Source organism: Delphinus delphis, chromosome 12 (assembly GCF_949987515.2).
Source record: "Delphinus delphis chromosome 12, mDelDel1.2, whole genome shotgun sequence".
NCBI classification, from domain to species: Eukaryota; Metazoa; Chordata; class Mammalia; order Artiodactyla; family Delphinidae; genus Delphinus; species Delphinus delphis.
Genome location: NC_082694.2, coordinates 3,864,572 through 3,884,747, shown reverse-complemented (window position 1 = coordinate 3,884,747; position 20,176 = coordinate 3,864,572). Strand labels below are relative to the sequence as shown.

Here is a 20,176-nt window from a genome sequence, read left to right as displayed (position 1 = left end):
GCTTAGGAGAGTGAAAGCGGACTGCTGTCCTGAGTTGTACACGAGGCTGGGAACTGCTTGTGGGCCTGGGCGCTCTTCCTCTGACGGCAGGAGCTGCCGGTTCAGGCGCTTCTCCTGCCTTCCTGCGATTTCCATGGTTCATAAAGGCATCTCTTTTTATGCTGCAGCGGGACTGCTTACTGCCGATCCCCGTGTCAGAGAGCGGAAGAAGCCGGGCCAGGAGGGAGCCCGCAGGAAGTTCACCTGGAAGAAGCGCTGAGTGTCTGGGCGGGAAAGGAGGGGGCCTGTGCACCTGGCACGCGGCGGACGCGCAGGAGGCAGGCGCTGGCCGGGTCAAGCAGCACCGTCGCACGTTGGAGTTGGGAGCTGATTTATGCTAAATGCAATGTCGTAAAGGTTACCTTCTCAAAATCATTATTTAAAACTGTTTAGCTTTGTTCTGCTGCTTTACTTTTAAAACTTTTTCAGAAGAGAGCTTTAGAAGCATAACTCAGAATCTTGGCACATTCGACCTGAAAGGAGCATTCAGCAAAATCCAATCAAGAGACCGCCTTTTGCGGACGGAAAGGCCCAGCCCCACACATCTGACCCAGCAGAGCCACGCTGCTAACTTAATGACAGGACGGACTTGGACTCACTCGTTTTCCCAGAGAGCAGTTGTTACAACATATCTTCCAAAACTGAGGGCTGAGAGTCCTTGTTGAGAAGAGTGAAGCCCCTGGAGCGTCTTTGTCAGGAGCCCAGCTGAGCCTCTGTGGAGGACAACAGGCCAGTCCCCCCTCCAAGCCCCCGGCAACCACCATTCCACTCTCTGTTTCTGAGTGTGACTTTTTTTTTTTTTTAAAGATTCTACGTATAAGTGATACCACGCCTGAGTTTGCCTTTCTCTTTCTGGCTTATTTCACTTAGCATAGTACCTTCCAAGCTGGGTACAGACTTGCGGTTACAGTATGAATTAGTTCTGAGGATCTGGCTTTAGCGTGTCTGTGAAACCTTGAAGTAGTTCCAGGGTTCTATACATGCGTCACTTTTTCTGGGCTACATAGTTCCATTGCTCTCACAAGATGCCCAGAGGGGTCCCTCCCTATGATACTGAGAACCACGGGCATGAGGAGGGTTTGGGGGGGGGTTTAAGGACAATAAGTCCGCCCTTTGTGTGCAGCCCTAGATCCAGCAGGCGAAGCAGACACCATGGTGAGATCTTGGGCCTGAGCTGGTGGGAGCAGGGGTCAAGGGTATTGGTCATAATCTTTGTCTGGCTAGGAGGAGGGTTACATGAGTGTCCACTTTACTGTACCTTTCAAATGTGATACGTGTGATTTTTATTATGAACCATTTTACGATAAAAGTGAATGAAAGACTACCGTGAGTTGGGATGTAGGAGCTCGAGAACAGTCTCCGGGGCTTATGTGTGACCTCGGGCAGTTGACCTCCTCACAGCTGGGTGGTCGCTTGTGAGGAGGGGAGCACAGCAGCCCCTGTCCCAGGGTTAGAGGGTTCAGTAAAATCCACAGGAGCCGCGGAGCCCAGAGCAGGTCCCCTATCAGTGTGGGTTGTGATTTTCCTCAAGAAACCCCTCCTTAACCACTGTCATTTGCTTAAACCCAAGTGCACAGGATCTCAGTTGGACGAGGGAAGGAGTGGGGGTCATGGTGTAAGCAGGCAGTTTCCTTGAAAATGAATGACAGTTCACTACCTTGACTCCTCAGAAGAAACAGAAACACGATGCTGTACGTGGGGTAGCTGTGTGCTGTAGACCGAGTGTTTCCATTATCTGTTAAGGCGTCCAGGCTACACTCGATCCAGCAGCCCCACTGACACAGATGCTCAGCCCTCACACACCACGGGAGGTGGCAGCCGCGAGGAGCTCTCAGTGTTTGTAAGGGAGGGCCAGCACCTTGTGTTTGCACGAGTGTTGATGTCAAGCGCCTCTACCAGGAAGCCTGTGACCCATTCCTCCAAATTAACAGTCAAGGGGCCATAAAAATCATCATCATCTCACGGAAATACTGCCACCTTCATTGGTGACCAACTTTGTGGGCTACAGAAGATGTTCTTCTTATTGTAAGCCTTTGGTTAAGACACCAGGAACGCATTACTGAAAACCGAAAGTAATCTTTGAGCACTAAGCTATAAAAACTGCTGAGCTTCAACACTGAGCAAAATATTGTCAGAATTTTTTTCTGTCATTTCTCGGAAAATATAAATTACTATAGAGGTGCAAAATGTGGGGAAAAAACAATTCAAGTCATATCAGTGTATTCCTTCAGCACAGGACATTAGCTTTTTAAACTAAATAATAACATTTACAATATATATTTCAAAAAAGGAACCATAAGGTGGAATTAGGTATTTCATTAGAATCAGAAGGTATTTAAAGGCCATGATTTTTGGAGTGAAGGCCTGCTTTAACCATGTGTTTCCAGACGTCTTGGGGCCTTGCTGCCTGGAGGGAGGGCCCCTCCCAGGGTTAGCGGGTCCCTGGCCACAGTAAACCACGTGCCTGCCGCGTGCCTTTCAGGCAGTCACTTGCTGGCCTGTTGGCCTCCTCTACCTGATCCTGATAAAACCTGGGTTTTACGCAGGGCCTCAGCCTTTCAGGCACTGTTCCTGCAGTAGCAGAATACGGGGTCCTAGTCTTGCTGTGTTAGTGCTTTTTCTTACTCAATTTTTATTCATCAGACATTTATTTAACAAGTTATAAATACAAACCAGACAGGTTCCTTCTAGGAAATTTTCTTTAACGGATGGGAGGAGACCCCTTTAATAAAGTGGTAAATTCCTGTTACTTTTCATGAAATCACTGCTACTTTAGCTTTAACAAAAGTTAGGACCACTTTTGGATCTTCTATGAAAACTGTTCACGAGAACTCCAAATTTATTCCTTTTTCATTTTCCCAAGACTTGATGGTACTTCTCTTAAAAATGATTGAAACCTCCGCGGGGGAGCCAGCCTCACGGTGTGAGGTCCTTCTCTCCAAGTCGAGAATGCAAGGTTCACACAAACTCTCCTGATGGCATTCAAACCCTGTAGACTTCTCCGCCGAGGACACCGTCGTCCCTGTGCCCGCTCGGGGTCCCCCACTATTACACTGAATTTTGTATTGCCTTGAAGTGAGGGGAGGGTGGTAGAGGAGAGGCGTGTTTCACGGCGATTTGCAGATAAAGGAAAGGGAGCTGGACACTGCACATCGGTAGGTGGTTGTGTTTGGCTATGTGAGGACCTGTCGGTGGCAGGTGGCAAGAACCCCAGACCTGGGCTGTCTTTACACTGAAAAGGGGGACTTATTGGGAGCCTCTCAGGATTTCTGGGCTGGGCGGACATCCTGCAGGATGGGGGCCGTGTCCCAGGTCTCCCGGGCGCTCGGCTCCCAACCTGGCCTCTCACTTCTCGGGGTTCTTCCGACAGACTAGGGAGCTGGGGCCACTTCGGACCAAGGGCAGCTCCCACGGCAGCAGTGGTGGAGCGGGCGCAGGGGCAGTCCTAGCAGACAGCAGGTCCCGTCCCTGAAGGTGGGACTTGTGCCCCAGGGTCAGGCCTGGGTCGCTGCAGAGCTGTGCAGAGTGGTCGCCGCCGCAGCTGTCGGGGCCCCTCACCGCTAAGGAACGCTGGCCTCCACCCGCCTCCCCAGGCTCAGCCCTGCCTGCAGAGCCCCCCAGCCGCGCCGCCCCTCCGCTGCCTGGTGCCCGTGAGCGGCCCGGCCACTGTCCCCAGCACCCTTTCCTCCCTGCCGTCTGTTCCTCCCCAGCCCGAGCTCGCGGGCGGTGCGGGTCTGTGCGTGTTTCTCCCCGAAACAGAGGCAGCGGGAGGATTCTGCTGTCTGTGCCCAGCGCCCCCTCACGCCAGGTTCGGGAGTCAGCATTCCCCCTGGGGGAAGGACGCCACTACCGACCCCTCGCTCAGACGTTCCGATAGCTCGGGCGGTGGGCTCTGCCTGCTCATCTGCCTTGCACGTCCGGATTCTTCCACCAGTCCCTGGCGTCTTTACTGCTGGCTCCTCTGGTTCCCCCAGGAAGGGGGTTACAAAAAGTAGTCAACAGAGTTTTTGTCCTCAAAGCTTAGAATTTGCGTCTCTAATTAGAAAAACAACAAACACAGGGAAAACAATTAGAACGCAATTAGGTCCTGCTGAGAAGTGTTGACTGAGCAGTAATGACACGGAGCTGAGGACGGGACCTCACCTGGCAGGTCGGCCGGGAGCTTCTGCGAGGCCTGGGGTGACACGTGCTCCGGAGACCACCGCCCTCCACCCACACCGAGCCTCCGCCCTCTGGTCTGAAAGGTGGGGGCAGGATCCCTGCTTTCCAGGGCTCCGCGGACCACTCAGAACTGGGGTGAGACACCTGGCAGTTTCTGAGACAGCAGGTCCTGGTGACTCTCCGTTGCCAGCGTCGACCAAAAACGTCAAAACTGTCTCGAGGAGGACGTGGGCCCTGCCCGGCGGGCAGCATTCAGAGATTGCGCCCCAGTTACTCTTGGTAGCCGCCCCCCTGCACATCCCCCGGGGCCTTGTCTTCCTGAGGGAAGAAGTGACAGGAAGGCAGTGCCAGCTGCGTGACGGTCTGAGCTGCGCCGTGGGCATCCCTGCATCCCTGAGACGGGCTGGCTTAGCCGGCCTGGCTGGAACTCCTGTGGACGTTCCCTCTTCCAAGGGCCCTCCTGGACCTGGCTTCTCTTCTCCCCAGCCGGCTGCCCACGGGTGGTGACAGGAGCGTCAGCCAGCTGCAGCCTGACACCCGGGTGCTGGAGGCTTTCTAGAAACATCTCTGCACACGAATACCGCTCAAGCTAGAGGGCCTCCCATACATCATCAGCGCTGGTTCTCTTTCAAGATGATGCGAATGTAAACTATGTAAAAATTCTCATCCATGTTGGAGCAATGGAATTAGGTGAAAACAAAGGCTCCTTGCCCTGGAAAGGCAGCGTATACAAGAGTACCATCCTGTAATGCTGAGGGGTTCACGGAACCCCGGAAGTCCGTTCCTGGCCTGAGGGTCTCCACAGCGCCTCGTTGAGAATGCCCATTCAGTTCATGACAAGGATGGGACGAATTCAAAACTTTATGGTCATCTCAATTTTAGTTTCTGGGTTTCTTGTTCCTACCTTGAAATTACTTGTTTAAAGAGCATAGTGGGCTCGTTTTGGTCTTTATATATAGGCTTCCTAAACATAAGCTCTAGTATCATCGTGTGGGATGGGATGGGCGTTTCTGACTGCCTGTGTGGCATCGCCCTCTGAGGTCTCCCCTGTCAACCACCCTCCTGCCCTCCCTGCCCCTCCTCTCCCTGTCCACCCCCTGCATTGGGATCCGCGGGGTCCATAGGGCAAGGGGCCAGCCCACCACCGTCATCTTGCCCTCATGTCCACATACTGCCTCAGAGACTCCCCGGCATGTTGGGAGAAATCACTTTGGATCTCAGAGGGTTTGCAGGGAGAATCTGGAGACCTACAATAAGCCACCCAAACTCCAAAGCGGATCTTTAAGTTACAAACTTAGCTGTCCCCACAGAGTGGAACCCACTCGTGGGTCACACAGATGAGAATTGAGATGTGCTGCTGGGCAGAGTGCATGACAGGGCGGTTCGAGAGGTGACAGACAGGAGTGGCTTGGAGGGAATGGATGGGTATTTCTAAAACATCTAGTGTGTGGCTGTTACTACTCATTTCATCGTAGTACCAAGTCTTTCAGAATATTCTTCAATGATTTACTTAACTTCAGAGCTCAATAAATAGAGTAACAATAACTTGCTTGTGGTGTTGGAAATCTGTTTCCTTTAAATTAGAAAAATTAAAAAATTTGAACATTGAATAGTCTATACTTTTAGTCTAATCAGGCGAGTGAACCCTAGCCTTAATGTTAAGGTGCTGCGGGCCGCCAGGAAGGAATGCTGCCTGCCCGTACCCTGGTTTTAACCCAGTGAGGTAAGCCTCGGGGTTGGACCTCTAGCCCACGGAACTGCAAGGCAGTAAATTCGTGCTGTTTTCAGCCATTATGCTTGTGGTTGGTTACAGCAGCCATAGAAAAGTAATGCAGGGGACTTCCCTGGCGGTCCAGTGGTTAGGACTGCACTTCCAATGCAGGGGGCATGGATCCCTGGTTGGTTGGGGAACTAAGATCCCACGTGCCGCGTGGCACGGCCGAAAGAAAGAAAGAATAGGTGTGAGCATAGATTATTGTCGGAGATGAGGCTGGCGCAGGAACTCAGAGGTCCCCGAGCCAGTCAGGAGGCAGGGCTTCTGGAAGAGATCTGTGCACTGAATCCCCGATGGAGCTCAGGGGACAGCCTTCCCTTAGGACGTTTCTGTAGCCAGTGCCCGAGGGAAGGCGCGTGTGGGCAATTTTACACCGTCTAATGGCTCTGCCTGCGAAGACTTGCTTACTTGGGGAAACATATTCTGGGATGTGCGAATTCTAAACCAAAAAATGAAAGTTTATTTTCCCACACACGTTACTCTGTGCACCTCTCTCCTGGACGGCTGGACTGGGCGTGGCTGCCTGGAGCCGGCTGGGTTTCAGGATGTGCCCTGCCTGGGGCCTTGGTAGCACTTCCAGCCTAGCTCCCGGGCGCAAAGCGGGCTGACGCCTTCCAGAGCGAAGGCGCGGGGTCCCTCGCAGAGCCCTGCGCTCTTCCATTTACCCAACAGATGCTGATAGACGCAGCCCCACGGGGAGTGCTGAGGAGGTTTAGGGACCAGAAACAGAAGCTTGCGTGCCGGCTGGGGGGACGATAAGGTGTTATGTGGCTGGCCTTGCGCGTGGTGGAGGGTGCCCTGGAGCAGGGAAGGGGGGTTGGGACTGGCACAGCGAGGGGGGGCAGCTGTTGCAGGGAGCCGTGAAGGCAGCAAGGAGTAAGCATCTTACACTTGGCACCGGAGGGCCCCGGTCGAGGGGCTGGCCTAATGCCAAACCCCGGGAGCTGGCAGGTGTGGGCGGAGCAGAGGGAGGAGGATAGTGAGAGGACAGGGCAGAGCCGGGCGGGGTGACGGGGAGGGCTGGAAGGCCATGGTTTCCCTGGCAGCAGACGGGAATCACTGCACGTTCTGAGCGGAGGCTGGCGCGCCCTGTGTGTGCATCCGACCATCCTCGTGTTCAGGGGGCCTCGGGTGGAGCAGGGAATTCAGGCAGGAGGCAGTGCACCGAGTCAGGTGACGTAGCTGATGGCTGGGACCAGAGTGCAAGAAGCAGAGCTGGAGAGAGGGCTCAGACCCTGGGTTTTGAAAGCTTAAGTCCAAGATCAAGTCCCTCGTGATGTATGTGAAGTGTGTGTCATCCCATCCCGTTACTTTGTCAGGGTGACCCGTAACTACCAGGTCAGTGAATAGTGTAACCCCTGTGGCGGTCAGTTGAAGCGTAGTAACCCAATCCCGTGTGGAGGGAACATTTTGAAGGTTAATAGTGAGGTGAGAGACAAGTGAATAAGAAAGAAGGGGATGTTTCATCAGTGTTCTAGATCGTGGTTCTCAGACGGGCGTCAGAGTCGTCTGGAGGACTTAAGACACGTTCCAGGCCCGCCCCCGCCCCCCCCCCCCACCGAGTTTCGGCAGGAGGCCTAGAGCAGGCATTTCTAGCTGAGTTTGCATGCCCAGCTAGCTCCAGGCGATGCGGCTGCAGCCGGTCCGGGGATCACACACAGGGAAACCCTGCTCCAGGTGTGAAGTGTCCTCCGGAAGGGGCAGCAGAGGGGAGCTTAGGGCTCTTTCCGTCCAGCTGTCACCAGCCAGAGGCTTCCCCAGGGAGGCCACGTGCGCGTGCTGGACAGTGAGAGACCACGGGCCCCAGGGGTCAGGGGCCGGACTCAGGGTCCCATTGGTGTGCAACCTCTGACACACACACCCCTTAACAGAGGTCCACAGAGGTTACCCTAATTGCTGGGTGAAAGGATTCCGAGTTTTTATTCATGCTAACGTGATCAGATACGGACTAGCTCTCATTCCTGAATTGTGTTGAGACGTTGATTCATTTGAAGTGAAAAAAGCAAGTGGTAACTATTTCTCTTCTATCAAAGAATATTCATGTATTACATGCCTGTATTTGACTTATAAAATGTATTTGTATCTAGATATCTTTATGCCCGTATTTGACTTATAAAATCTGTTTGTGTCCAGATATCTTTATGCAGTGAAATTATTGATTATTTTTTACTTTCTTCTTTCATGTGTGATTTGAACTTTTTAAAGCTCATTCATAAATTTTATAACAGAAAATAGTGAATTTCGCCTTGAAGTGTCCAGATTTCTAGCGACTAGTACCCTGGTTTAACCACCAGGTGGAGTAGTTTACAACCGAATAGGCTACTCGGTGCAGAAAAGGCGAAGGGGGTGAGATTCCCGCCCTCTTCCCTAATTTCATCCAGGTGATTCCTGTACGCTGTAATGCCCCTTGGAAGCATCAGGCATACTAATTATATTTTTAAATCTGTCTATTGCAGATGAATCTCTAAATTCTGATTTTGTTTCACGTGCTTACATTTGAATTTATAATGATCTCACTTATTAAATTGATTCCCTTTTATTATATTAGTTTCAGGTGCACAACATAATGGTTTGGTATTTGTACACAGGCACACCTCCTTTTATTGTGCTTCCCAGATATTGCATTTTTATATATGTATACAAATTGAAGGTTTGTGGCAACCCTGCATGGAGCAAGGCTGTTGGTGCTGTTTTCCCAAAGCATTTGCTCTCTGTGTATTTCTGTCACATTTTAGTAATTGTCGCAATATTTCAAACTTTTTCATTATTACCATATTTGTTAGGGTGATCTGTGATCAGTGATCTTTAACGTTACTATATTGTAATTGTTTGGGGGGCCCACGAGTCACACCCATGTAAGATGGTGAACTTAATGGATAAATGTGTGTGTGTTCTGACTGTCCACCGACCAGCTGCTCCCTGTCTCTCTCCCTCTGCCCGGGCCTCCCTGCTCCCTGACACACAACAGTATTGAAATTCGGCCAATTAATACCCTACAGTGGCTTCTAGTGTTCAGGTGAGAGGAGGTTCACGCATCTCTCACTTTAAATCGAAAACTTGAAATGATGAAGCTTAATGAAGAAGGCATGTCGGAAGCCAAGGCAGGCTGAAAGCTAGGGTTCTTGTGCCAGACGGTTAGCCAAGTTGTGTATGCAGAGGAAAAGTCCTTGAAGGAAATTAAAAGTGCTGCCCCAGTGAACACGCACAGACATAAGAAAGCAAACAGCGCTATTGCTGACGTGGAGAGAGTTGTAGTGTCTGGATAGAAAATCGTAACAGTCACAAGAGTCCCTTAAGCCAAAGCCTACTCCAGAGCAAGGCCCTAACTCTTTAACTCTGTGAAGGCTGGGAGAGGTGAAGAAGCTGCAGAAGAGAAGTTTGAAGCGAGCAGGTATTAGTTCATGAGGTTTAAGGAAGGAAGCCGCCTCCGTAACATAAAAGTACAAGGTGGGGACTTCCCTGGCGGCCCAGTGGTTACGACTCCACGCTTCCAGCTCAGGGGGCGCGGTTTGATTCCTGGTCGGGGAAATAAGATCCCACATGCCACGCAGCGAGGCCAAAAGATCTTAAAAAATAATAAAAAATAAAAAGTGCCAGGTGAAGCAGCAAGTGCTGGTGTAGAAGCTGCAGCAAGTTACCCAGAAGATCCAGCTGAATAACTAATAAAGGTGGCTACAGTAAGCAACAGGTGCTAAGTGTAGACGAAACAGCCTTCTACTGGAAAAGGATGCCATCCAGGACTTGCATAGCTAAAGAAGAGAGCTCAGTTCCTGAATTCAGAGCTCCGAAGGACAGGCTGACTGTCTTGTTAGGGGCTATGCAGCTGGTGACCTTAAGTTGAAGCCAGTGCTCACTTACCATTCTGAACATCCTCGGGCCTTTAAGAATTATGCCTGTGCTCTGTAAGTGGAACATGACAATACATCTGTTTACAACATGCTTTACTGGATACTTTAAGCCTGCTGTTGAGAACTACTGCTCAGAAAAAAAAGGTTTCCTTCAAAATACTACTGCTCGCTGACAACACACCTGGTCACCCCAGAGCTCTGATGGACGTGGAAAATGAGATTAATGTTGTTTTCATGGCTGCTAACACAGCATCCATTCTGCAGCCCGTGAAATTACTCAGGGAGGAATTTTAACGTTCGAGTCTTACCATTTAAGAAGTACCTTTATAAGCCTGTAGATGCCACAGACAGGGATTCCTCTGATGCATCTGGCCCAGTCAACTGAAAACCTTCTGGAAAGGATTCATCATTCCAGACGCCATTAAGAACGTTCCTGATTCATGGGAAGAGGTCAAAATATCAACATTAGCAGGAGTTTGGAAGAAGTTGATTCCAACCCTCATGGATGACTTTGAGGGGTTCGAGACCTCAGTGAAGAAAGTAACTGCACATGTGGTGGAAACAGCAAGAGAACTAGAATTAGAAGTGGAGCCTGCAGATGTGACTGAATTGCTGCCATCTCATGAGAAAACTAACGGATGAGGGGTTGCTTCTTACGGATGAACAGAGAAAGTGGTTTCCTGAGTTGGAATCTACTCCTGATGAAGATGCTGTGAAGATTGTTGAAGTGACAACAAAGGATTTAGAATATTCCATAAACTTAGTTGATGAGGCAGCAGCAGGGTTTGAGAGGATTGACTCCAGTTTTGAAAGAAGTTCAACTGGGGGGAAGATGCTATCAAACAGCATTGAAGGCTGCAGAGAAATCGTTCAGGAAAGGAAGAGTCGTCAGTCGATGTGGCAGACTTACTGCTGCCACCCCCCAGCCCAGTCAGCAGCCATCAGCACCGAGCCAGACCCTCCAGCAGCAAAGCAATCAGGCTCGCTGAAGGCTCAGGTGATGGTTAGCGATTTTTAGCAATACAGTATTTTCTAATTAAGGCATGTGCATTTATTAGACATAATGCTACACTTAGTAAAGTATAGCATAAACGTAACTTCTATATGCACTGGAAAACCAAAAATTTTGTGTGACTCGCTTTACTGCAATATTCGCTGCACTGCGGTGGTCTGGAACCGAACCCACAGTATCTCCGAGGTCTGCCTGTATATTGCAGAACTTACCATAGTAAGTCTGGTTCACATCTGTCACCATGCATAGTTACCAGGAAAATTATTCTTCTTGTGATGAGGATAACTTCTGTCCTCTTATGAAAGGTGGATTGCTGGAAAAGACCAGAAGCCGAGTCACAGGACTTGGCAGCAGTGTCTTGCAGGGAGGGAAGGAAGATTCCTGCAGACAGGAGGCCGGACACCCCTGCTTCCTCCTCCAGCCGCTGCCCCTGGGATAGACTGGCTCCCCTTTGACTGCGAGTTGCTATTTCAAAACATACATTTACATCAGTGTTCTGAGTATTAATAAACTCTCTAAATGCTAGTTTACAAAAAAAAGAAAAAAGTGGAGAGAATTTAACTCAAAATAGTGGAAGACCACTATTAAGAGACTGAGAAGCAAAACCAACGCATCTGGGACGGGGCGTTCCATCCTGAGACTGAGGTGCCGGGGGTGGGAGTGGATGAGAGCGTGTGGGTGGCCCCCAGGGACCTGCCCGGTGGCGCAGGCACTGTGTGGGCCACGTGCTGGCTACGGGCTTGGCCAGGACGGCCCTCTCTCCCCTTCCCCGCCTTCCCCACCCTGGCAGGACATGCAGGCTGAGTTTAGCCAGCACGTTCCTGTCAACAGCATCCAGGTGCGCTGTGGCCTGCGGGGTGACCCAGGCTGCCACGGGACCAGGGGGACCACCCTGGTCGTAAACACTCACCCTCCACGCCGTGGAGTGCAAGGGTTCCAGTGGAATCGCTGTATCACGTGGAATTGCTGTATCACATAAACTCCATCTTCTTTTCTTTTTTTTTTTATAAATTTATTTATTTTTGGCTGCGTTGGGTCTTCATTGCTGTGCCCGGGCTCTCTCTAGTTGCAGTGCACGGGCTTCTGATTGCGGGGGCTTCTCTTGTTGTGGAGCATGGGCTCTAGGTGCGCAGGCTTCAGTAGTTGTGGCACGCGGGCTCCGTAATTGTGTCTCGCGGGCTCTAGAGCACAGGCTCAGTAGCTGTGGCTCACGGGCTTAGTTGCTCCACGGCATGTGGGATCGTCCTGGACCAGGGATCAAACCCGTGTCCCCTCCATTGGCAGGCGGATTCTCAACCACTGCGCCACCGGGGACGTCCCAACTCCATCTTCGTAGACCTCCGTACCGTCAGAGGATGGAGGGGAAATATTCAGCTATGTTCTCTTTTCCATAGGCTGATAACTAAGAAGATTCAAGGCTGCTTTTCTGTTGTTCTAACTAGTGCTGTAGCGTTCAAAGTGAGTTTACCAAATGCAGAAGGAAAACAACCCACCCGTAATCTTACCATTATCCGCAACCAACAGCTAGTAGCATTTTTAGGAATTCTAGTATGTATATTTTCACGTGAAAGCACATTTTACATCATGGTAATTAGAACATACATACCATTGCAAAACTGATTTCCATTTACTATCATATGACCACTTTGAGCTTCATAATCATCATTTTAATGACCTCAGAATATTCCATCCATCGAGCATATGTTTCCCAATTTACTTAACTAGTTTCCATACCGTTAGCCATGTGAGCTTTTAAAAAATAATACCGTAAATACTGTACGACGAGCATACTTCCTTTTTCTTTCATTTGTCCTTAGGGTCAATTCCCAGAACTAACTTTATCAAGTCAGTGGCACGAACTGACTTTATACTGGTAGCCAGTGACTCCGTAGAGCCTCTGCCATTTCCGGGGCGCGTGTGCCAGCCCCACGGCCAAGATCAGCACCGAGCATTTCCCTTTTCAAGAGCTCCAGCTTTTCCAGGGTCTCTGCCCGGTGGATGCCCAGCCGTTCCTACTGCCCCTGTCTGTTCTCAGGTGGCCCCCTCTGCTGGGGGTGAGTCTTGTCTGGTCACCCCGTCCTCCGGCCTCCCAGGCCTGGGATGTCTGCACAGTTCCTTTCCTCGGTGGGAATGTGCCTGCTGTCCCCAGGGCCCTCAGCAGCCCCTGCCCTCTCCCCCTCATCCCGGCGCCTGTCCACACCTTTCCGTACCCCACATCCACTCCACTCCTCCAGGCCCAGCCCAGGGCGGTTCCACCACATTGACCGATCGGCTCTTGCCAAGGTCACCAGTAATGTTAACTGCAGAAGTCAGGGACATCTTTCAGGCCCCTTTCATTTGGTCTCTGTGAGGCACTGGACCCCATCCCTCTGGAAACTTTCTCACCGCCTTGGATCCCACATCCTCCTACCCTTCGACGCTTCTCTGTAAGTGTCCTCTCTCTCCTCTTTGTTGACCCAGCTCCTAACCTTTGGCGTCCCCCGAATAGAACAGATGGCTCACGGGGCAACGCAATGGTGCCTCACCCCCTCTCTCTGTGCTGTCGTGTCGGTTCTAAAATTTACAAACCCAAGTGTGCCCTCTACCCGGCTTTGAGGCTCCCCAGTCCCTGGGTTTCAGTCTCTCCCTTTTATTCTAGACACACAACCCATGAACAAGCCCATCTGCTTCTAAGATTCTAACCCTCCCCACGCTAACAAGTGCCCAGTCTGTGCCCCCAACGAGGTCTTCCCTTTGAGTGTGTCTCTAATATAACTGCCCCTATCTGAATGCCCCATAACATCTCAGATTCAGCAGGTACCGAAGAGAATTATTGTCCATTGTCCCCTGCCCTCCCTTCAGGTTTACGCGTGTTCTCTTAGTGATGACACCTCTCTCCAGTATGCAGTCAAGTTCAAAAGCTGTCCACCACTTCAGCCCCTTTCCCCTTCCTCACATCCATGGTCACTCACTCACGGGGAGCTTGTCCATCGCACCCCGAGACTCTCAAATCTCTCCCCTCTCGACCATCCTTCTCTGCTCCCTGAGTTCACAGCCCTTGTCAGCTCCTGCCTGGATAATTCCAAACGCCCCGCAAAGGGCCGCCATCCTGCAGCCCTCCCCTCCCCGCACATCCCGAGTGGTGCTGGGTTTGGTGTGAGCAGGCAGGCTTCCCGGGTTCAGTTACAGACTCTGTCTCTTGCTATCTGCATAACTTTGGACAGAGTTTTCAACTTCTCTCCACTTGCCCACATGTACGGTGAGATGGAGCACCTTCCTCGCAGGAGCAGGTGTGAGGGTGGAATGAGGGTTACGTGAGTGAGTGCACGTCCAGTACTTGGGACGGTACCTGGCGCATAGAAAGCACCCATTAAATGTCACCGCTGTCATCATCATCGTCGTCTCTGCACCACCAGGGAGACCTTTCCAAAGGAAAACTCTGGTCCAACCAGTAACCTACTCAGAACCCTTCCGTTCAGACAGATTGAGAACACCCACATTCATAGCAGCACTATTCTCAGTAGCTAGAAGGTGGTCACAACCCAGGTGTCCGTCGACAGATGAATGGATAGGCAAAATGCCATCCATACCTGCAATGGAGTTTAGCCTCTAAAAGGAAGGAAATCTGACACGTGACACACATATGTGCACCTGACAGATGTTATGCTCAGTGAAATAAGCCTGTCACAAAGAGACAAATGCTCTGAGGCCCTGGAGTCATCAAATCCATAGGGACCAAAGTAGGTGTGGGAGGCCAGGGACCGGGGGAGGGGGAGTGAGTGTTTAACGGACGGAGTTTCAGGTTGGGAAGATGAGAAAGTTCTGGAGACGGATGGTGGGGATGGTTGCATAGCAATGTGAATGTCCTCAATGCCACTGAGCTGTGCATGTAAAAATGAGCAGAAGGGTAGAATTGTATGTACCACAATCAAAATAAATCAGTAAAAGCCCTCAGTGTCTCCCCGTTGCCTGCAGAGTTGCAGCATCACAGTCGGTGCCGCAAGCTCTTGAGGCTCCGTCTCAGCTCTTCTTCTCTGGCCTCATCTCCTGCCTCTCCCTGAGCCGCAGCTACGTAGCACTGCGGCCGTCTCTTGGGCCAGGAGCTTGGACCACACTCAGCCTCTGCCGGGTGCTCCAGTGTCTTGATTCATGCCCACTTCCTGACCTTCTGGTCTTGCCAGTGGACTTTCACTTGGACAAATCACAACATAGACTTGTTAAATATTAGAAATTACTCTAGTTGAACCCTCTCATTGACAGATGGGGAAACAGGTCCGCAGTGTACCTGAGAGCGCACAGGTTGGTGTTGCAGCCAACATAAGGTTTCCCGCCTCCCAGCTCTGCGTTCCTGACATTACACTTTGGCAATCACAGTGTTCATGAAAAAGCAAGTCCTAAGTTGGGATTGAGGCTAGATGCTGCCATGCGGAGGCCACAGACAGGCCCTAAGAACCAGGGAGCTCCCAGGTCAATGCGGATCCCATTTGCACCTTATGGCCACACAGGACAAACTTTTTCATTAGTTCATTCAATCATTTGTATATCCATCTGTCCATCCATCCCTCCATCCATCCATCCAATCCTCCATCCATCACTCCATCCATTCCTCCATCCCTCCATCCATCCATCCATTCTTTATTATTATTATTATTAAATTTTTTAATAAATTTATTTTATTTATCTTTGGATGTATTGGGTCTTTGTCACTGCATGCAGGCTTTCTCTAGTTGCGGCAAGTGGGGGCACTCTTCGTTGCGGTGCGCGGGCTTCTCATTGCGGTGGCTTCTCTTGTTGCAGAGTACGGTCTCTAGGTGCACCGGCTCAGTAGTTGTGGCTCACGGGCTCAGTAGTTGTGGCACAAGGGCTTAGTTGCTCCGCGGCCTGTGGGACCTTCCCGGACCAGGGCTTGAGCCCGTGTCCCCTGCATTGGCAGGCAGATTCTTAACCACTGCGCCACCAGGGAAGCCCCATCCATCCATTCTTTTTGGGAGGTGGCCTAGCTAAGGGCCCAGGTCTGAACTGCTTAGTCTGAGTCCTGTCTCTGCCACCTATTTGTGTGATATGAACAGGTTATTTGCCTCCCGGGGCCTCACGTTCCTTATCTGTAAAATGGGATAACCATACTACTTGCTTCATAAGGTGGTTATAAGGAGTAAATTAATTAACGTGTAAATGCTTACAAAGGTGCCTGGCACATGGTAAGTTATACGAGTCTTCGATTCAGCACTAAATTGAGGGAGGAGTATCTCTAATTCTGGAAGAAGTAATGCACAGGCTGGCCTTTGGAGACCCTTCTGCCACCATCGTTGGCATCATGAGCAGTAATGATGGTGTGCAAGTGCGGGGCAGAGAGGCCCAGGCTTCACGGGGTGGAGGAGTGTGGGGTCCCAGGAGGCTTCAGCTCATCTTTGTGCTCATGTGTCCCTGAGCTTGAAATTAACTAAGACGAATGAATGTAAGATTTCAAACAATATTTTGATATTATGCAAATAAGATAACAAAGTTTGTTTAGAAACATTAGCATAAGTAAAATGTGAAGTTTATGAGCTTTTCTGATGAGAAAGGCAAGAAGTAAAGCTGAGTGGTGATTTCTGATGATTCATCTGTATGATAAGAGGCATTAGGATGGTGTCAAGGAGGAAGCGTGAGGATCTTGGCGCGCCTGGCAGAGCCTCTGCATTTAAACCGGAGGGATTTCTCTCTACTTCTGTGTCTCAAAAGTCATTTCAGGGGTTAGAAAGTCTTGGAATATTAATAATTTAAATTGAAAACTTCCCCTTTTAACATACAAGAACTCCTGATTATCCACTGATTTGCATCAACTACAAAACAGGAAAGAATTTCGTAAAAGGCATTTTAAGCTGCTCACTTTATTTTGTTAAATGGCTGGCGGGGGTGAGGCAGTGTTTTCGCAAGCACTGATGAATATGGCTAAGTTTTCTCTAACTTAAGATATATTTACTCCAGTTTGAGATCAAATAAAACTGCTACGAGCATCTGTGTACACGTTTTCGTGTGAACCTAAGTCTTCATTTCTCTAGACAGAGGTCCAAGCCTTCAGGTCACGTGGTCGTGGCCTGTCTGGTTTTATAAGAAACTGCTGAACCGTTTGCTGGGGTGGCTGAACCATTTTACATCCCCTCCAGCCATGTGTAAGTGGCCCAGCGTCTCTGCATCCTTGAGAGCATTTGGTGTTTCACCATTTTTTATTGTAGCCATTCTGACAGGTATGTAGTGTTATTTCAGTGTGGATTTAATTTGTGTTTCTCTGATAGCAAACGACAGTGACCCTCTTTCCATGTGCTTATCTGCCAACTGTGCACCTTCCTCCGTGAAGACGTGTCCTGTCTCCATTCATGTTTTTTGCCCACTTCCTAACCAGATTGTTTGCTTTCACTGTTGAGTGTTCAGAGTTCTTTGTACGTCCCACTTGCAAGCCCTTTATCAGATATGTGGTTTGTTAACATTTCCTCACACTTGGTATCTTGTGTTTTCATCCTGTTAAAAGGATATTTCACTAAGCAAAGGTTTTTCATTTCGAGGAGGTTGTTTTCCTTTTATGGACGCTGCTTTTAGTGTCGAGTCTAAGAACTCTTCTCTGAGCCCTAGATCCCAAAGACCTTCTTTTTCCCTAAATGTTTTATAATTTTACATTTTTTACATTTATGTGTTTTTAAGTCTGTGATTCATTTTGATATAATTTTCATTGAATAAGGTGTGGTGTTGGGTCGAGGGTGTTGGATGTTTTGCCCTGGGGGTGTCCAGTTGCTCCAGCATCATTTGTTGAAAAGACTGTCTTCCTCCGCTGAATTGCTGTGGTACTTTTTCAAAAATAGTTTCATCTTTTGATAACAGATCCACAGCGGTATTTGTTTCTGAGGAGGAATGTAAGGTTAGATGAACCAAATGTTGTAATTTTCCTTCTGTTTTCTCCGTGTATCGACACAGAGTTTCCCACGAGATGCTGGGCTGGCAGTGGAGGGGGTTTATGTGCTAGGGGAGCCTGTGGTGTTAGAAATGCAGTAGGTCAGGTCTGTTCTATTACAATTTTAACAAACCTGGGGCTAACACTTCCAAATGCATGCGGAGCCCTTCCAGACAGTCACCCCAGGACCACTTCTCAAACCCTGGACCACTTCTGTGCACTTCCTGCCAGAGCCAGGACAAATGAAGAAAACCAATCTCACCATTGGCAAGGGAGAGGGGAATCTACACTGTGCAGAGATGTCAGGTGAAAGCTGAAGGGTGTCCTCTGGATTTGGCGCAAATGAGGTCATTGGTGACCTTAGTAAAGCGGGTGTGGTAGGGTGGTGGGAACAGAACCCACAGTGCAGTGGGGTGAGGATGTGGGTGGGGCCAGGCAGAGAGGACCAAAGTGGTGTAGATGAAGGAGAGCCTGGGCCCCGAAGGCTTGGTTTTGTTCTGAGATAAGGAGGCTGGAGTGTGTACAAATTCCAGTGGAATGGGGGAGGAAGTGAAGATGGGGGAGGAAGTGAAGATGGGGGGAAGTGAAGATGGGGGAGGAAGTGAAGATGGGTGGAAGTGAAGATGGGGGAGGAAGTGAAGATGGGAAGTGAAGATGGGGAGGAAGTGAAGGTAGGAGGAAGTGAAGATGGGGGGGAAGTGAAGATGGGGGGGAAGTGAAGATGGGGAGGAAGTGAAGGTGGGGAGGAGGTGAAGGTAGGAGGAAGTGAAGATGGGGAGGAAGTGAAGATGGGGGGAAGTGAAGATGGGGGAGGAAGTGAAGATGGGGGGAAGTGAAGATGGGGGAAGTGAAGATGGGGAGGAAGTGAAGGTGGTGGGAAGTGAAGGTGGGGGGAAGTGAAGGTTGGGGAGGAAGTGAAGATGGAGGAAGTGAAGTTGGGTGAGGAAGTGAAGATGGGGGAAGTGAAGATGGGGAGGAAGTGAAGATGGAGGAAGTGAAGATGGGGAGGAAGTGAAGGTGGGGGAAGTGAAGGTGGGGAGGAGGTGAAGATGGGGGAGGAAGTGAAGATGGGGAGGAAGTGAAAGTGGGGAGGAAGTGAAAGTGGAGGAGGAAGTGAAGGTGGGGGAGGAAGTGAAGATGGGGAGGAATTGCACATGGGGGAGAAGTGAAAGTGGAGGAGGAGATGAAGATGTTAGGGAAGGAGGCGAAAGTGGGTGAGAGAAGCCCTGTGAATGCCAGGGAAGTGAGGATAGGCGAGGAAATAACCCAGACAGGAGAAACTTCCCTTTTTCCATTGAAACAGCAGAGAACCAAGAGCACATTGGTGTAGACGCAGATCGCAGATGCATTTGATGGCGGAAAGCTGTGTGGACTAGTGGGTCTTTCCAGGATGGAAAATTTGTGGTTGCTTTAGGGGTGTGTATGTGTTTCTCAACGATTGAGGGGTGACACCGGTATTTGCTGCACAGAGGCCAGGATGCTGGGTGCCCTGCAGTGCTGGGACAGGGATTCACCTTTTCCGAAAATGACCCACCGGAAGCAGTGCTTACTGACACGGCCACTGCCTGCAGCCGTGAGCATGACCATACCCAGCCCTGATTTCTAAGTACTGTTTTGTACTAAAAAGGAATCAGTGCTTGTTGGAGAAGTGACTGCTTTGACCAAGGCAGGGAATGTACGAGGCGACCTTGGGTGGCTTCGTGCAGTGTCTTATAAAGTTAACCATCCATTTACCATATGGCCAAGCGGTACCAGCCTGGGTTATTACCCAAGAGAAATGAAAACTACGTCCACACAAAGACTTGTATGTGGGCAACTTTTGTATCAGCTTTGCTCTCACTGGCTCCATACTGGCAACAGCCTAAATGTCCACCAGCAGGTGAACAGATGTACAGGTTGTGGTCTAGCCCGCAGGGCAGGGCTGCCCAGAAGTAACAAAGGGTCACAGACGCTCCTGGGAACATGGGTAAACCTCAGACACATCATGCTGAGTGAAAGACTAACAGACATAAAAGAGCGCACGCTGTCTGACTCCACTGATATGAAACCGGAGAAAGCTGAGACTGATGGGGGCTGCTGCGGGGGAGAGCTGACTGAAGCGGCAGGGGAAACCTTTGCGGGATGATGGAGATCCTGCACGAGTGGCGGTGGTCACGCAGGTGTGCACCTGTGTGAAACTTCCCACCCTCCACAGTTACTGGGGGTGTATTTTATTTTCTGTAAATAATATTGCAATGAAATTGAGTTTTAAAGACTGAAGGTATGGTGGGAGGGGGTCCCCAAGAACCCAGAAGCCACGTTGATGGACTTCCTCTGGTCCCAGTCGGGACAATGTAAGCATCAAACAGAACAATGACTATAAAATAAGGAAGACATAAAAAGCTAGGGGCCATAAGGAGAGAGAGGGGGGAGCTTGTCCGTATCTGGGGATCCTTAAG

The 20,176-nt window shown here is 50.2% G+C and overlaps 2 protein-coding genes across 2 annotated transcripts in view; both read left to right on the top strand.

The window, feature by feature from the left end:
* MRPS9 (mitochondrial ribosomal protein S9) overlaps positions 1–8,731 on the top strand; it is a 49,074-nt gene extending 40,343 nt beyond the window's left edge. Inside the window, exon 11 of the mRNA XM_060027224.1 lies at positions 168–8,731. Within this exon, the coding sequence (XP_059883207.1) occupies positions 168–259 (92 nt within the window). The 3' untranslated portion in view covers positions 260–8,731. The remainder of the gene's footprint in view (positions 1–167) is intronic.
* Positions 1–20,176, top strand: part of GPR45 (G protein-coupled receptor 45) — a 90,840-nt gene that overhangs the window by 5,748 nt on the left and 64,916 nt on the right. The gene's annotated exons all lie outside the window — the stretch shown is intronic.